Source organism: Carassius auratus, chromosome 37 (assembly GCF_003368295.1).
Source record: "Carassius auratus strain Wakin chromosome 37, ASM336829v1, whole genome shotgun sequence".
Classification (NCBI taxonomy): domain Eukaryota; kingdom Metazoa; phylum Chordata; class Actinopteri; order Cypriniformes; family Cyprinidae; genus Carassius; species Carassius auratus.
This window is the reverse complement of record NC_039279.1, coordinates 10,042,533-10,058,691: the sequence shown is the minus strand read 5'-3', so window position 1 is coordinate 10,058,691 and position 16,159 is coordinate 10,042,533. Positions and strand designations below refer to the sequence as shown.

Sequence of the window (16,159 nt, the reverse complement as noted above, 5' to 3'; positions counted from 1 at the left end):
ACTGTCAGAATAGTACTTGCATTGGGTGCAGGGCTTGGCGGCGTTTTTTCCTCTGCCCCCTCAGCTCTGCTTGGCATCTTCAGGCCACCATACTTTTTCCAATACATCCAGCAGGACACACATAGGCGACACTGCATGTTAGGAGGACCCCACGAGTACCACTGAGCAGACTGTACGGCTGTAAACAGAGAAGAATAAATGAATGACCCAGAAGTGCACTGCAAGCTCTAATTATGCCTGATGTGTTATATTCTTGTTCAGGAAAATCTCCTTCCTATTCAATTAATTCTGTATAACTAAGTCTGTCTAAAGGAACACTCACCCTTCATGAAAATGTAATTGCAAACTAAAGAGAAATATAAAGCAATGTCCAACACAATGATAGAATTAGGCGTTGAGAGGAATGAAATTACCGTTATGCTCCCCACTGTGAGTTCATTACAAAAAAGCAATATTGATCCAGACTAATCATTGCTGATCACACAGATTTTGATGTGGCAGCTTTGACTGATCTGATTGGAAGATAAAAGGGTGAAACTGCAGTATCCAGTCCCACTGATTACAGGAGGTGTGACGTGTCCTCTGGGTGAAACAGTGAAATTGACTGGACGGCTGGGTTGACTCGAATTAGGCGAAGAGGGTCTTTACTCACCAAAGCAGCTCTCGCATGCACGACCGCCTCCGGCTGTGTGGAAACTGCCTGTGCCCGCTGCACCGTTCACAGTTGCCATTTTGCCATTACTGACGGAGATCTGGTTAGGATTGGGTTTGTTGCTGTGAGGCAAAAAGCTAATTAGATTTCACAATATAATCTTTTACAGGAGGGTCTATAGACATGGTCACTGGAGATGCAGCTGAGACTGATCCGAATATAAAAAGGCTATCTGAATCATGTGAATGGTACACAGCTCTGGGAAAAGCTGATATTTAACAGATGCTAAAACTCACTATGTAGGGATGTAGACTTGCTTCAGTTTGCTCTCTGCTTCAGATGCCTTCAGTCGTTTCTGCACAGAATGATAATAATATGCTTTAAGTGAGATCAAAGACAGCAAACAGAGAAAGAGATTTAATTCAAGTTAATTTATTAAAGTATAGCAAAGCTTCTTCAACTATTTATACTAAAACACTGCTCACCTGCTGAACATATCTGTCTGTGGTTTTCCACATGTAATAATACTCAATGATGCTGGTCAGCGACTTCCAAGGAAGCTGAAATAAAACACAGGTTATTTAAGACGTCACAAACCAGTGTCTCACTGAAGATACAGCTCTTGTCTTCAATTTTTAAGGGGTCAGAATTTATGGAATATTAATTTCTGAGTGTGATATGTCTAGAATCACATGCAGCAGCACATGATTATTCATGAGCACCTGCTGAGCGCAAGGAAACGTGCATGAGACGGGGTTTTTAAAAATCTTAATATAAAGCTGGCCGAGCCCCCACTTTTGGCCCGCATCTATGCGAGGGTGAGCAGAGTATAAGGATGAACACAGAGGTGTTCTGTGCTGACAGCTGGTGTTATGAAGAACATTTAGATTAACATCCTGAGGTGCTGTGATGTATTTTTAGTGGCTGGTTTCTGCCTTTTTTTTTTCGTTTTTGAACCCAGTAAGGAATAAGGATGGAAATCATTAGATTACAGTTCTTTTCCATGAATCCATGCTTTACAATCTTCTTAACTGTTATGCTTAAGTTGTGTTTAAAACAAAATTAACCAAATGCTTAACGCTTTAACCAAATAGTTAGTTTTATAAAACAATGAGAAATATTACATTACAAACATGTTTAACTGAAAAATTAAGTGAGAAACGTAGCCATTGTTATACAATTCTTTTTTTTTTTTTGTCTTTAGTAATTTGCCTCATTCTGTATATGGGGACGTGACTACATGCACTTTGTCAAGGTGTTAAAAATGTAACATTATGATAGCTTTTTACTACAGTTTAATGCAATTTTATGAATAATTATAATAGAAAAATCTGACTACTTGAAATTTAAATGTCAAGAACTACATGTACAGAATGAATGCAGAATCAACCAAACAAGCTCAATTAGATATTTGAACATTGCATGTTTTAAATCCATCTAGGCAAGGCAAGTTTATTTATATTGAACATATCATACACAATGGTAATTCAAAGTGCTTTACATAAAGAAAGTAAAATAATCATGAAAAAAATAATCACAAAAATAAAACAAGGAATATAAAAACTTTGAAAGTGATTTAAAAATGTGGCATAATAACTAAAGGCGGACTCGCCTTGTTTTGTGTGAACCCTTCGTATTTCTAAAGGACTCGATCATAGTGATCTGAGTGGTCTGTTAGGTTTATATTCAGTGAGAATATCTGCAATGTATTTCGATCCTAGGTCATTGAGTGATCTATAGATGAGTTAATAAGTGCTTTAAAATCAATCCTAAATGTAACTGGAAGCCAGTGTAAGGACCTGAGGACTGGTGTGATATGCCCAGATTTTCTGGTTCTAGTCAGAATCCTGGCAGCAGCGTTCTGGATGAGCAGCAGCTGTATAATAGTCTTCTTGTCAAGGTCGGTGAGGAGACCATTACAATAGTCCACCCTGCTTGTGATAAAGCCAGGCATGAACAAGTTTCTCTAAGTCTTGACTGGAAACAAAACATCTTATTCTTGAAACTAAAGTCTGTCTCCAGAATCACACCAAGATTCCTGACTTGATTTTTAGCTTTTTGACCCCTAGAAGGTATGCATTGACCTTGAAAACGTCATCTTTTTTTTCAAATGCAACGACTTCAGTTTTTTTCCTTGTTTAACTGAAGAAAGTTCTGCCATATCCAACTGTTAATATCATCAATACATTGGCAGAGGGAGTCAATGGGACTGTAGTCATTTGGAGATAAGGCTAGGTAAATCTAGGTAATTTGGTTCTTTCTCATTATTTGACTTAGTGGGAGCATATACAGGCTAAACAAGAGCGGTGCAAGAATTGAGCCTTGTGGGACTCCACATGTCATGAATGTCTACTTAGACTTATGGTCTCCTATACTCACATAATAACCTCTCCATCTATTAATCACAGCACAAATCAATCACTATTGATTACTGCTTTAAAACCGAAAGGGAAACAAAGAGTAAGAGAAAACCAGTGCACCATTTAAACCACCCCACATTGGCAATCTCTATTGGACTAGTTGTTGTTCTTGAACAAGTTATTCTTATTGTGTGCTACAAAGTGGCTAAGTAGAAGTGCAGTTCTTTTTCATTCCATTTTGAGAAATAAAGCCCCAGAGTAAAGAAATCCCATTTCTCAGAGAAATAGAAAACAACTTTTCCTTGTGTTCACACCCCAACACCAAAGCTCTCACTCCAGCTCCCATACAAATAAGTACCCTTGTCTCTGATGGAACGGCTCAAATGTGCTCCGGTAGGTCAAGAAGCAACAAAATGCTCCAAATCAAACCCTTTCAGCTGGTCCAATCTTCCCTTTTCTCAGCCTCACATCACCTCATCTCTGTTGCTACTCTCTCAGTTAAAGTGTCATTCTCTACTTTGCTCATCTAAATTGTGATTTATGTTTTTCCAACAGTACCACATGTAACAATCCATTTGAAACTATTCTTCTTTTACCCAAAGTACCTTTTAAGACATCTATCTGCCAGGGGTGAGAATCTTGAAGCATCTCACGATTGAATGAAAAAATTATTCTTGACGTCTTTAATCTTTAGTAGCCAAGTAGCACACAGCAAAATTGAGTGTAAACATTTCACACAAAAATACAGCTGCACTGACACATTTATACGATCATATCAATCATACATTTTTTTGGCCACTGCATTCTCTCTCATCTGTAATGTTTTGTCCAGAGTACACTTCTGTTCAAAACTTTGGCACAAGTTTGATTCTTTTTTTTCTTTTTATAAAAATATATACTTTAAGCCAGGAAGCATAAAATTGATCAACAGTGAAAGAAAAGACATTTACATTGTTACAAAAAGAGTTATATTCCAAACTAATGCTGTTCTTTCTAATTTTCTTTTCTTCAAAGAATCCGTATCCACAAAAATATTAAGCAGCACAAATGTTTTCAACATTGATAAGTATCTTGGGCACCAAATCGTTATATCGGAATAATTTCTGAAGCACCACGTGACACTGAAGACTGGAGTAATGGATGCTGAAAATTCATGACAGAGGAAAACATTTTAAAATGTATTTTTAATTCTAATAATATTTTACAATATTAACATTTTGCACTGTACTTTTAATTAAATTAATGCAGCCTTGGTGAGCATAACAGACTTCTTTCAAAAACATTTTTTTAAAATTCTTACCGACCCCAAACCTTTGAACAATAGTGTTGGAATCATTTTTTTTTTTTTTTTTTTTTAAAAGAGTCGCAATGCATAAAATCAATTCTTCCCCCATCCCTGCTTTCTGTGCATACTCACAAAATCTTGCCGGATATCATTGAAGTCTTTGCCGTACTTCTCCAGTGCCTCCTCAAACAAGTTTGCCTCTGACGAGCTCCATTCCTCCATCTCATCCCGGCACAGCACTGGCCCTCCTTGAGGAACGAGCACACTAAGAGCACTGGAGAGGTCATAGCCGTGCCGGTGCAGAGTGTCCATGGCATGAAACTTAAGAAAGTAAGACAGAGGAGATAATTAATCAGGGTTTTTTTAACATCTCCATTGGATATATAGAGCGAGACAGATGGTACTGATAGGATGGGTACCAGTGTGATGTCTCGTGAGGCTGCCGCGGCACTCATGTGTAAGCTGGGCTGTCTGACGGAGCTGCTGCAGTCCAACGCTCGAGCAAAAGTACCAACCGCTCTGCACACAGATCACCAGATTCAACATGCAAATTTAATTATGCCATCGGTTTCCTCATTGACACAGTTTCCAGTGTCTTCTTCAGTAGTGGTTCCCAACTGGCAGTTCACAACCCAAAAACAGATCTGTTCTGATGGAGTCATGGAGAGTGAGGGGGTTGGGTTTTGAGAGAGGGTGATGTGATTGTTCGGTACAAATTTAAACTATACAGATTCCCTGATTTGATTTTAATTCACAAGCTCTCACATAAGTTGGGTATTTTTAATCATACTGTCCCTTTTGCTATAAAGAAACAATGTTTGGATCACTAACATGGTTTGTGCCAACCACAATGTTTTATGCAGAGACTTTAGAGACCTGACCCTTGCTGATAAAAGCATTGTACCACTGAAATTCAAAGGATATTCAGAATCAAATAGACTGTAGAGACAAGCCAAATTGTTTTTTTGTTTTTAAACAACAAAATCAATATATAGTTCATGGTAATATTAATCAATTTCAGTGTTTGACACCTGCATTTACAGAATTGCAAAAACATACCGAGCAACCACAAGAAACTGGTCAATCTGTTTGTTGGTCAGCGGACAATCTGGGTCCCAAATCTTCATCTCCAGTTTGGACTGGTCTCTTTCATCAGGTTCTCCTAAAGAGAAAAATTCATTCATCAGAGCTGGCTGTGTAAAACCAGAGGGTAAAATCTACCATCAACAATTCTGTCAAGACAACCCAGGCAACTTGTTCCCATGGCAACGATGGGAATTAACACGTAAATCAAACCTGCCATTAGGTAATGATGGAAGATAGCCTGTTTAGCAAGTTCATGAAGAACGATGATGATGAAAGGCATTATTATCATCAGCCCACCAGCCTGCCATTTGAATGAAGAGCAAGGCACTTTATCCTTTGTGTACATTGTGTAAATGCTGAACTATCATTTGTATTTGGGTGAAAAAAGTATGCAAAATGAGAAGGTCAGAATATGTAGGTTCAGATCAAATGTCCTTCCTTACTGTAAAGTTATCATTTTAAAAAGTAGAACTCTGTATCCATCTAGTCAATGTGGATGGAAAAGTTTTAGATCCTCTAAAAGCAGGACATGTCTAAATCAACACTTGAAAAGTGCTTTCCTCACACTTTCACTGGCCTCTCATTACAGATAATGGGAGCTGTTGCCTGGACATTTTAGTAAGTTGTGGGAGAGGAGCAGGGTCACTGATTTACACTCATATTGGGGTCACAGACCGGTAGAAGAGCAATTTCACACTTGACCGGTGAACATGGCGATACTGTAAATGTGCAGTTGTCCTTCTGATGCACCAGTGCTCACAATCCTAACCCTTAATTGTAAAATTGAGAGACTGCAACTAAGCAAACCAACCCCATGAGACAACTATTTCAAGAGCAAAAAAACTTTACAGCTTAAACCCAAAATAAATCGCCTCCCAGCCCCCAAACATAAACATGACTTAAAAATAAAGCCATGAATCTCAATTTAAATCAAACTGAAATCCAACATCAAAGAACTAGTGGCGTCAGAAGCTAACTGTGGTGTTGCATTATGTCGCCCACATTCAAGCCAAGAAGTATAGCTTGAACACACCACAGAAACTACAGTCATGTACATTCTGCATTTGTGTGAGAAAAAAAGAACTCCATACCAGCAGGTGACAGTAGTTCAAGTAGTACTTGTGCACCATTTCACTAAGCTGACCAGCGCATTCAACATGCTAACCAAAGAACCACCAATGGGGTCTAGTCTCACATAGCCAGACCTTCAGTCTGACTGTAAGACTTTGAATGACCAAGGACCACCCAATTGGCCATATGACTGACAGGTAAAGCAACCAATCAGGTTTCGTTTTGTGCCGCATCAAATTATGAAGCCCACAATAACAGTGCAATACTCTTTGATGTTTTTTAAAGAGTGTACACTACAAACATTTCATATTTCACATACTTTTGAAAATCCAGCATATATTTGATCCTGATGAGTACTCATTGTCACAGTTGCAAACACAACAGCTTTCTTCGAACATGAGGGGGTTTGGCATCATGGCATCTTTGTTTCTGGGCGAAATCTTAAAGAACGCAATACATATCTCCTAAAAATCCTGTAGAATTCAACCAATCCAATGATGACTTTGAAACTCCTGAAGTGTTAATTTTGTATGCCATATGCATCAGAAGTTCAGCCAATGGTCCATGGGTGTGTGTCTGTGCCCGAGACTAATGGGGATCCGACTAGTGACTGTGGCTCAGATCAAATAGACCAACAGACAGTGAAAGATGCTGTTTAAAAGAACACAAAATTGTTGCTTTGTGTGGGGAAACATCTTGTCATATTCTTGAAGGCTACACAGACAAAAGAAGTAAAGAACCGATTATGAATTAGTTATTGCTTTGGACTTTGGACTTTCAAATTTGCTCCACCAGCCAAGCAAACACAATTCTGATTTACTGACTGTACTCGCACCAAAGACTCTAGTTTGAGCTTTATCACAGAGACAAAAACAGTGCAGCAAAATATTCATAATATTTAAACCCAACTGCCATTCATGATAAATAATACACACTAACCTTCCTGTAGCATTTCAGGGACATCAGCCTGAAATCGTGGACCAACACGAATCTCCCCCTTGTCAGCCAATAGTGTCTTCTGTGTGGGGTCGTACACCAATGAGTAAAAAAATGTGTCCTGAGAAAGAAGGAGACATTGAAAGCAGCAGACAAAAAAAGGACTTAAATAAGACATCTAATTAAGATACAAAACAGCATTTAAAGATAGAACTTGTGTACCTCTTTATCCAGGTAGGAGAGCACGGCTTCGGTCTCATTCAGGAGGGCCACACTGCACTTCCCCCTATTTCCACCACCCCAGAAGAAAAAAGATAAGAAATGATTAAACACGCAGCCCCATGTGTTATGTTCTGCATCCAGCTGTCTCCACAGATCCTCTAATCCACTGCACAGTAAAACGGGAGAGGAAGGGGGAGACACTAGGTGCAAGATTACAGACCAATGTGTGAGTGTGTGATGGTGACGGGCAAAGATGAAAAGGTGAGAAAAGAGCAGATGGGTGAGAGGACTATAATAAAATTCAGGAAATTAAAGGAGAAAGGGCACAGAGAGGAAACCGATAAGAGACAGATGCAGACAATGAAAACGCTCTGAACAAAAGCATTATGGAGCTATTGGAAAACTGATGCTAATCACTCTGTGCTCCTCCGAATGAGCGTTTAACCATGAACACTGCCACATCTATATCCAACCTGCACAGTAAAAAAAAAAGCTACTTTGAAACTGAAGCTTCCCAAGCTACAAGAAACTAATTTAAAGAGACAGCATGAACAACTGTGTGAAAGAAAACAGACTAGCTCTATTACACTTTTATTTGAGCAGAATATCTCAGTAAAAATCACTGATGCCCAACTCACGTTTACCCATGTTTTTAGCTCATCAGCACTTTTTCCATTATTTACAGAGAGAGAGTGTGCACATGGTTGCTGGGTTGAGAAGCTTAAGTAAACTACTGGGCAGGAAATGTATGGATTTATTCAAATTTGGGGTTTGGATTTGGGGACTTAAACACTTGAAATCTGGGAACAGCCACCACAAAGCATGTGGAGGCTTGTTACCAATGCAAGATTTCAATTCAAATTAAATTTATGTATTTAGCAGACGCTTTTATCCAAAGCGACTTACAGTGCATTCAGGCTATCAACTTTTACCTATCATGTGTTCCCGGGGAATCGAACCCCCAACCTTGCGCTTGATAGCTAACTACACTCAATAGCCCCTTTCACACTGCCATTCCGGCAAATACAGGGGTAAAGTATTCCTGTAATTGTTCCCTGGTCGCTAGATTTGGCACTTTCACACTGCCAGTGATGACCCGGTATATGTGCGTGCTTTCACACACAACCCCTGAAGATCCCGTAACGACACGTGACATCAGCGCGTGACGTGTAATGTACGAGTCGACAAAGCTTGGCACGTTATACTTTAACTGAAGCAAGCAAACGATCTCTGCGTCAGCGCGGAAAGTGAGGAACTAACTGATCTCTGCTTCATTACAGTTTGCACATATGTTTTCGTCGCGAATGTTGATCTTCCTTCAAAACAGCCGGTAAAAAAGTTGCGCGATAACGCGCGTCATCACTTCGTTACCGAATTAGATCTGGCTTTTGTTCACACAGCGCTCGTTCCGGATCGATTACCGCAATGTTACTATGTCCCCGACCCGGGTTCGATTCGGTAATCAATTCCGGGACGTGGTTGCTTTCACACAGAAGGCGACCAGGCAATGTTACGGGAATATTGTGGGTCCGACGTGCAGTGTGAAAGGGGCTAATGACAATCAATGTAATTTGTTAAATTACAGTATTAGTATTTAACACACAAAATACTGTAAAATGTAGTGCATCAACTGAATGAACTGATTGACTAAAAAAAAAAAGACTTCTCAGTTCTCTAATGAGAGACATTTTAGGAAAGTGGTTCTCATCCAGATGGCCTCATAATAAGTCTTAAATTTATTCAAACTTACTTATACTACCAATCTTAATAAAAGTGTACTACATTAAAAATAAATACGAACAACATTAAACTGAAATAAAAAATAAATAAAAAATTCAAACTTTTTGGACAAAGTAGCTTATTACAAAAGAGGTTTGTGATTGGCTGGAAACCTACAGACAGTCTTGCCTAGGAGACAATATTTTAACATAAAAAATGACCACTGGCAAATATAATATCAGTAACTCAGTGACTTACGTATGCAGAATTTAAGTTGACACATGAATCTTCTTTATTAGGTGACAAAACTAACAAAAAGAATAAAATTGAACTCAATCTTGACATGTGTTCAGTTCCACACAAAATCCATTATCCCCTGTAAAGGCCAGCTAGCCCCCTACTGTGACTGTTCAATATTTATGTATCACAGAAGCCAAAAGAAAAAACGAAACAAAGAAAGAAGAAAGGGAGTGACATTTCCTTTATTTGGAGGCCGATATCAATTTCACAGCAGGCCTCTCCAAATCTCAGCACCACTAATATTTCTCATAGGAGGCTTCCCTTTGATTATAACCACTGCCACACGGCTACAAGCCACTAATGCATTTATCACCTGAATCACAGCAGGTGCTACAAAAGCCCTGGGGTGCCACTGGCCAGCTAAAGAATGGATGCTGACTCACAGCCTGGTGTGGGCTGAGGTTGAGCTGTGCTGTATGGGGGCTGTTATCTTACCTTAACTGAGAATTAAATGGCATGTTTTGGACTATCAGATATTTAGAAGCAATAAGATGTGTGCGTGGGTTTACCTGATGTGTGTGGCGGGGAGGGATTCGTACTGGCGGGAAAGGAAAAGCTCTCTGTGGCGGAGTTGATGTTTCTGTTTTTCAGTGTGTTCGGGCTCTGCGGGGCTTTCCTTCTCTTCTTCCAGGTCCTCTGTACACAGGGAATTACTAATTTGTCAAAGGCATGGCCACACATGCGGCATACAAATGAGAACACCACATTTACTTTACAGACAGTTTGCATTAGAGGCGACATTAAAAGAGGAGAGCAACCAAATCAGCCGAATGCAAATACTTTTTGCATACACAAAAGCAGATGTTAAAGAAGAAGGCCTTTTGATTGTCATTTGGGGTTTACGGTGCTGTACGGTGACCAGCATAAATGATTAAAGTGTAATTTACTGCAATCTGTAGAAAAAAAACTGTCCAACTGTAGAAAAAAAAATCCATCAACATAACATACTTGGTTATAAAAATAGTACCACCTCATATCTCTGACTGCACAGGTTATTGTATACTTTTAGCTGTAAGCTACAATCTTCAACAATACACTTTCATCAATTATATTAAGCAGCACAGCCCTTTTCAAAATTGACAGTAGTAAAAAGAAAAAGAAATGTTTTGAATTAGCATTATAGAATGATTTCTGTAGGATTATGTGATATCCTGCTGCTGAACATTCAAATAATTACATTTACAAAAATATTTAAAATGGAAAAATATTTAAACTGTACTACTGTTTTAGAGCTAAAACTATCCTTTTTATGACAGCAACTGTTTTTGATTTGGCACTTGTCGGAAAACAGTGTGAAACGAGAGGTCGCCAGTGTTGACTAGATTGTTTTAGCGTCTAACCAACAGTCCCTAAATGAAACAGAGACATAAACACTGTTCAGGTTGGCTTTGTTTACTTTATTGGAAATGATACAGTATTATGCAAGCATGTGAAGACTACCACATTCTGTGCTGCTATTTATCAAGCCTAGTGGTGGTCTTAGCCATCAAGCCCATAGATTCATCTCACTTATCCTTTTCCTACGGTCTTATATTTAGTCAACATCAAAACACTGAGTCAAGCAAAACTGGTCATATTTTGACCAGTTCATCAAGACAAATTTGTTGAGGGCCCCTGAAACATTAGGAAATCAGAAAGCCCTGCTGCCCAATTACAGGCATCTGGTTCTGGTACTCCAGTGATTACAGCTATCCTGCTAACTTTCTAGAAGACAGACGCGTATGCATATAAATGAGCAATTTCAAGTGACTTATCATTATCATGCTAATAACCACTCATGCATGCCACGTCACAAACCGCCCTTGGTTTCCTTGACGATAATATTCACATTGCCTTGGAAAATACTCACTTGCGTGTTTGTCAGCCAGCTGGATGAGGCTCTGCGAGATGTCCCTTCTCCTGTAGAAACAGACCACCTTTGCCTCCACATTGCCACTTGCAGTCTGAAAGGAGCGACAAATAAGGTCACCTTCAGGAAACTTCACACAGTATCTGGGGACCGTGAACCTAACACGTCTGTTAATCAATACTGAAATCGCTCGAACCTGAGGTTGCAGTCTATTATGTTTAATCAGCTGTGCTGGGTTGAATTTATCAACACATGCTGTGTCTGCACTCCTCTGAGGAGTAATCGGAAGAAACGACAACAGCAGGTTGAAAGGAGGTTAAAAGGAGCATCTGACAATTTACGCCTGATAAATACAAAATTCAATTTGGTACTGAGTAGTTCAGCAAGATAATAATAAATATAATACAACAAATTTATGTCTGTCAATCAATTAAAAATTCTAATACAATCAGTTACAATATATTAGGACTGGGCAGTATGACAATATGTATTATGGCAATGATACAAAATTGATTTGCTATGTTGTGTATATCGCAGTATGTAAAATATCCACACAGCAAAGGATTGCTTAAAAGTTTCTGACACATTACAGCAATAAAGAAACCTGTATGAAAGAGAAAATAAAGTGCAGGATGTGCTTAAAAAGTTGGAAACTGTGAAAAAGAACCCAACTGCCCTTAACTGAATAACTTTTGTGGTTTTAATAAGAACAGATGGATATTTAATTCATATAGTGAATACTAAGAGGTGTGTTTTTTTGTTGTTGTGCATATTATAACATTTCTTAAGTACTCCGAATCAAGTAGTACCTACTGTACCTAAAAAAAAAAAAGTAAAAGAAAATAGAATTTATTTAAATTTAAAGAAATGTAAATTTTATTGAATTGGTCTTAATTATTATTTGGATCTTAGATTTTTCTTTAACTATATTGTGAAATACATCATTATTAGGAGATAAAAAATTAATATAATAATTAACAATGGAATGAAATAAAACAACTCGTATAGTGAAATAAGATTTTGGTCCTATCGCCCACCCAAAAAGAGATGCATCTACTTGCAACTGAAAATTATATGATATACTGTAATTTAATGTTACGAAATTAAAATGTTGAGCTGACAGCTTTTAAACAAGTATAATACAATTCACCATGTACCACAATGTATCAACATTGCCAGAATGTAAATGTGGATTTCATGAACACATATCTTATAAAAAAGGCTTAAAGATGCTTTCCGTATTTTCTGGACTATAAGTCACACATTTTTTCAAAGTTTGGCTGGTCCTGCGACTTATAGTCAGGTGCGACTTATCAAAATTAATTTGACATGAACCAAGAGAAAACATTACCGTCTACAGCCACGAGAGGGCGCTCTATGTTGCTCAGTGCTCCTGTAGTCTACCCCTAATAAACATAGAGCGCCATCTCGCGGCTGTAAAAGGTAATGTTTTCTCTTGGTTCTTGGTTCTAAATAAATGCGACTTCTAGTCCAAAAAAAACAGTACTTTGTTTTCTGTACATTCGATTTTACTTATTCTCTTTAAGTATGCAATCAATATCCCAAAAGGCGTCCTTTGTACTAATACATAGGACTATCAATATCTAGAAGTGATTGTGGGAGAAGGATAATGTAGACCGAGTGCATCTCAAGTGGCCACAGGGTGATTGTTTGAATGCTAAGGCCAAGGTAGAATAACAACCTCAAGTGAATTGAATTTGCCGGACAACTGAATCCTTTCTTTTGACAATTACCGTATTTTCCGGACTATAAGTCACCTTTTTTCATAGTTTGGTTGGTCCTGCGATTTATAGTCAGGTGCGACTTATTTATCAAGTATAATTTGACATGAACCGAGAGAAATGAACCAAGAGAAAACATTACTGTCTACAGCCACCAGAGGGCGCTCTATGCTGCTCAGTGCTCCTGTAGTCTTCCATTGAGAACATAGAGCGCCCTCTCACGGCTGTAGACGGTAATGTTTTCTCTTGGTTCTTTGTTTTAAATAAATGCGACTTATAGTCCAGTGAGACTTATATATCTTTTTTTCCTCGTCATGATGTATTTTTGGACTGATGCGACTTATATTCAGGTGCGAATTATAGTCCGAAAATGCGGTATGTCAAAAGATACATCATGCCACCAGAAGAACTGATGACATTGAAGGAAGAGTACAAAAAATTTGCATTGTGCATTATGAGTACTGATATAACAGGGGTACTTAAAATCCCTCAGTGTTTAATATTTAAAGAGCTGAATCTTGTTTGATCATAATACACACATCTTACAAAAATGTCAGCTTCACACCACAGCCTACTTCTCTAAGGGACCCCAGATTACAGTCTGCTGCTTTGCGTATCTCACACAGATACAGTTTCTCAGTAAACAAGTATTTGAGAAATTACAGACTGAAGGGAGAAGCACACGGAAATGCAAGTAAATTGGCTTTGGGCGACGTGGCTGAGCTTCTTGAGTCAATGTCATGACAATGTTTTGTCGACACCCTACCAGTGCACCCAGTGTCCACTAACCCAGACTTCTCCCTCCTAGGCCTGAGGGAAATGTACCTTATTCAGCTCCTCTATTCGCCTGATCAGATAAGGGTTGCTTGAAGAATTCTCAAAGAAGACATAATCTGCAAAAGAAGATAGGCACACTGGCTTATTTTGTAATAAATATAAAAAACAAATGACTAAATGGGATACACATTACATAAAACAGTGCAACTCATTATTGTTGGTATATTTAAAATAGTATGTTACCTATACCTTCAACCACAATACGTTTCCTAAATGTGGAAATTTGACCAAATATGGGACCTTTCATGATGTGAAACTTACAATACAGCCTAATAGGGCCAGATTTAACGGATTACCATAATTCATTAATTTACTTAACGAGAAAATGAAAATATTCAGAATGACCACAGGGTATTTAAGATAAGAAAACCCTTAGCAAAAAAATATTTTTAGTTGAATGATCTCCCCCTCACTGAATAATATAATGGTTAATGAATAAAGTAATCATAAAGTGCAAGTTATTAAAGCTAAAACTACCTTTGGAATCGAGCAATACCTCCCAAAGTAGTTATCATTAGATAATGAAAGAAATTCAGAGAAATAGTACATTTTATAATACCCTACTTGCCCCGGTTTATAAAAATACACTGCAACATACAGTTAAAATGAAGTCTAAGACTTTAGACTTGGTCTTGACTGAGTCCAAGTAATGAATTGTTTATGTTTGGTGTATATATAGAAAACGCTTTTTCTCAAAGGCAAGTAATCAGTGAAGAATACGCAATTGCATGCTTGTAAACACACATTACATTCATGCAAGCAACCTTATTCTGCCATTTGTGTCACATTCCGATACATGTATCTGCTGCATAACCGAGCAGACACGGGTCACATTAGAACCGTGAAATGTAATGATTTGTCACATACATAGACGCTCCATTCAAACGGCAGTGGATTTTCTAAAAGTCTCCTAAAGCTACAAATTCTGGTTTTAAAGGCACTGTATTAACGGCGCCACGAAACAATGTCAGATTCCGCGGCGTGTAACGTTAGCCGGCTAATTTCCCAAACAAACGACTCGACAGTTTTATATTAATGAAGTGTTTATGATTAGACGCTTGACAACAAATAGCCCTCATAATAGTGCAAATTCACAATGCTTCAGCGAATCAGTGTGCAGAAGTTCAATGTGTGGGGTTGCTGTTAAATGCTAGCTCGCTTTGCTACCTTGCACGCCGAGTGAGGAGCAGTAACTAATGGATACGTGCCAAAAAATGAAACAAATGATCACAAAGAAAAACATCGGCGTCAAAAATCGGCATGGTCAGGTCGCAAACACAACTCGCTTTTCTCCTGTACAATCAAAGCCAAAAGAAACGGACTCTATATGCGTGTTTCCGTGTGTTTTACATAGAGTAATGATTATTTGTTTATGATGTGGCTAGCTAGCAACATAGCCCGCTTGCTAATATGCTAGTGAGGCTATGATAGTTTAAGAGGCCTGACCCACATCACAACCCAAAATATTCTGCATCCACGTTATAGCTTTCTTTTGCAAGGACACTGCACGTGTTTAGAGATTAAAAGTGAGCGGCCGTTTGCGGCGATTCCGTTGAGACGAGACCCTGCCTGCCAGACGGGTCTTGCGGTGCAGTCTGTGTTTTGACTTGCGTTAATTCAGAATATAGACGGACATACCTCCGACCCGGTACATGTTGGCCGCCATTTCTGCCCTCCCGGAGTGTTAAAAAAACCAAACCATAAACTAAAATAAAAACAAAATAAATATGTGAATTAAAACGACATCTAAATCCTGTGACCTGTTAAAAAGCAGTCTGGCTTAAGATGTGTTAAATATGGGGAGTAGATCTCTGTAAGAATAGATTTTTTGTAGCCCCCCTCCCGAGATTCACAGTACAATACAGTAACTCACTCACGCGCTAGAAAAGGCTTCCTGATGATGAGAGAGGAGGAGATAAGGGAGGAGGGGGGTGAATGAAGCGTACAGAATGTTTTACGCAGAACATGAGATTAAACTTGGTTAATGTAGGTCATTTTTAAAGTGATATTTAAAAAATAAACACAGTTTAGCCTACGTAATAATATTCGACAATGCAAATCTTTTTACTTTGAAAAAAAAAATATTTAAAAGCGATTAAC

The 16,159-nt window shown here is 38.5% G+C and overlaps 1 protein-coding gene across 3 annotated transcripts in view; it reads right to left on the bottom strand.

Annotated features, from left to right (window-relative positions):
- The window catches only part of LOC113056138 (metastasis-associated protein MTA3-like), a 28,022-nt gene extending 12,064 nt beyond the window's left edge, over positions 1-15,958 (bottom strand). For all 3 annotated transcript variants that reach the window (XM_026222678.1, XM_026222679.1, XM_026222681.1), the window contains exons 1-13: positions 15,698-15,958; positions 14,048-14,115; positions 11,481-11,574; positions 10,141-10,267; positions 7,613-7,676; positions 7,394-7,511; positions 5,357-5,459; positions 4,717-4,816; positions 4,430-4,618; positions 1,138-1,212; positions 949-1,007; positions 653-774; positions 21-178 (exon numbers count right to left, since the gene is read on the bottom strand). In XM_026222678.1, coding sequence (XP_026078463.1) covers positions 21-178; positions 653-774; positions 949-1,007; positions 1,138-1,212; positions 4,430-4,618; positions 4,717-4,816; positions 5,357-5,459; positions 7,394-7,511; positions 7,613-7,676; positions 10,141-10,267; positions 11,481-11,574; positions 14,048-14,115; positions 15,698-15,725 — 1,305 coding nt within the window. In that variant the 5' untranslated portion in view covers positions 15,726-15,958. The remainder of the gene's footprint in view (positions 1-20; positions 179-652; positions 775-948; positions 1,008-1,137; positions 1,213-4,429; positions 4,619-4,716; positions 4,817-5,356; positions 5,460-7,393; positions 7,512-7,612; positions 7,677-10,140; positions 10,268-11,480; positions 11,575-14,047; positions 14,116-15,697) is intronic.
- Between the last annotated feature and the right edge of the window lie 201 nt (positions 15,959-16,159).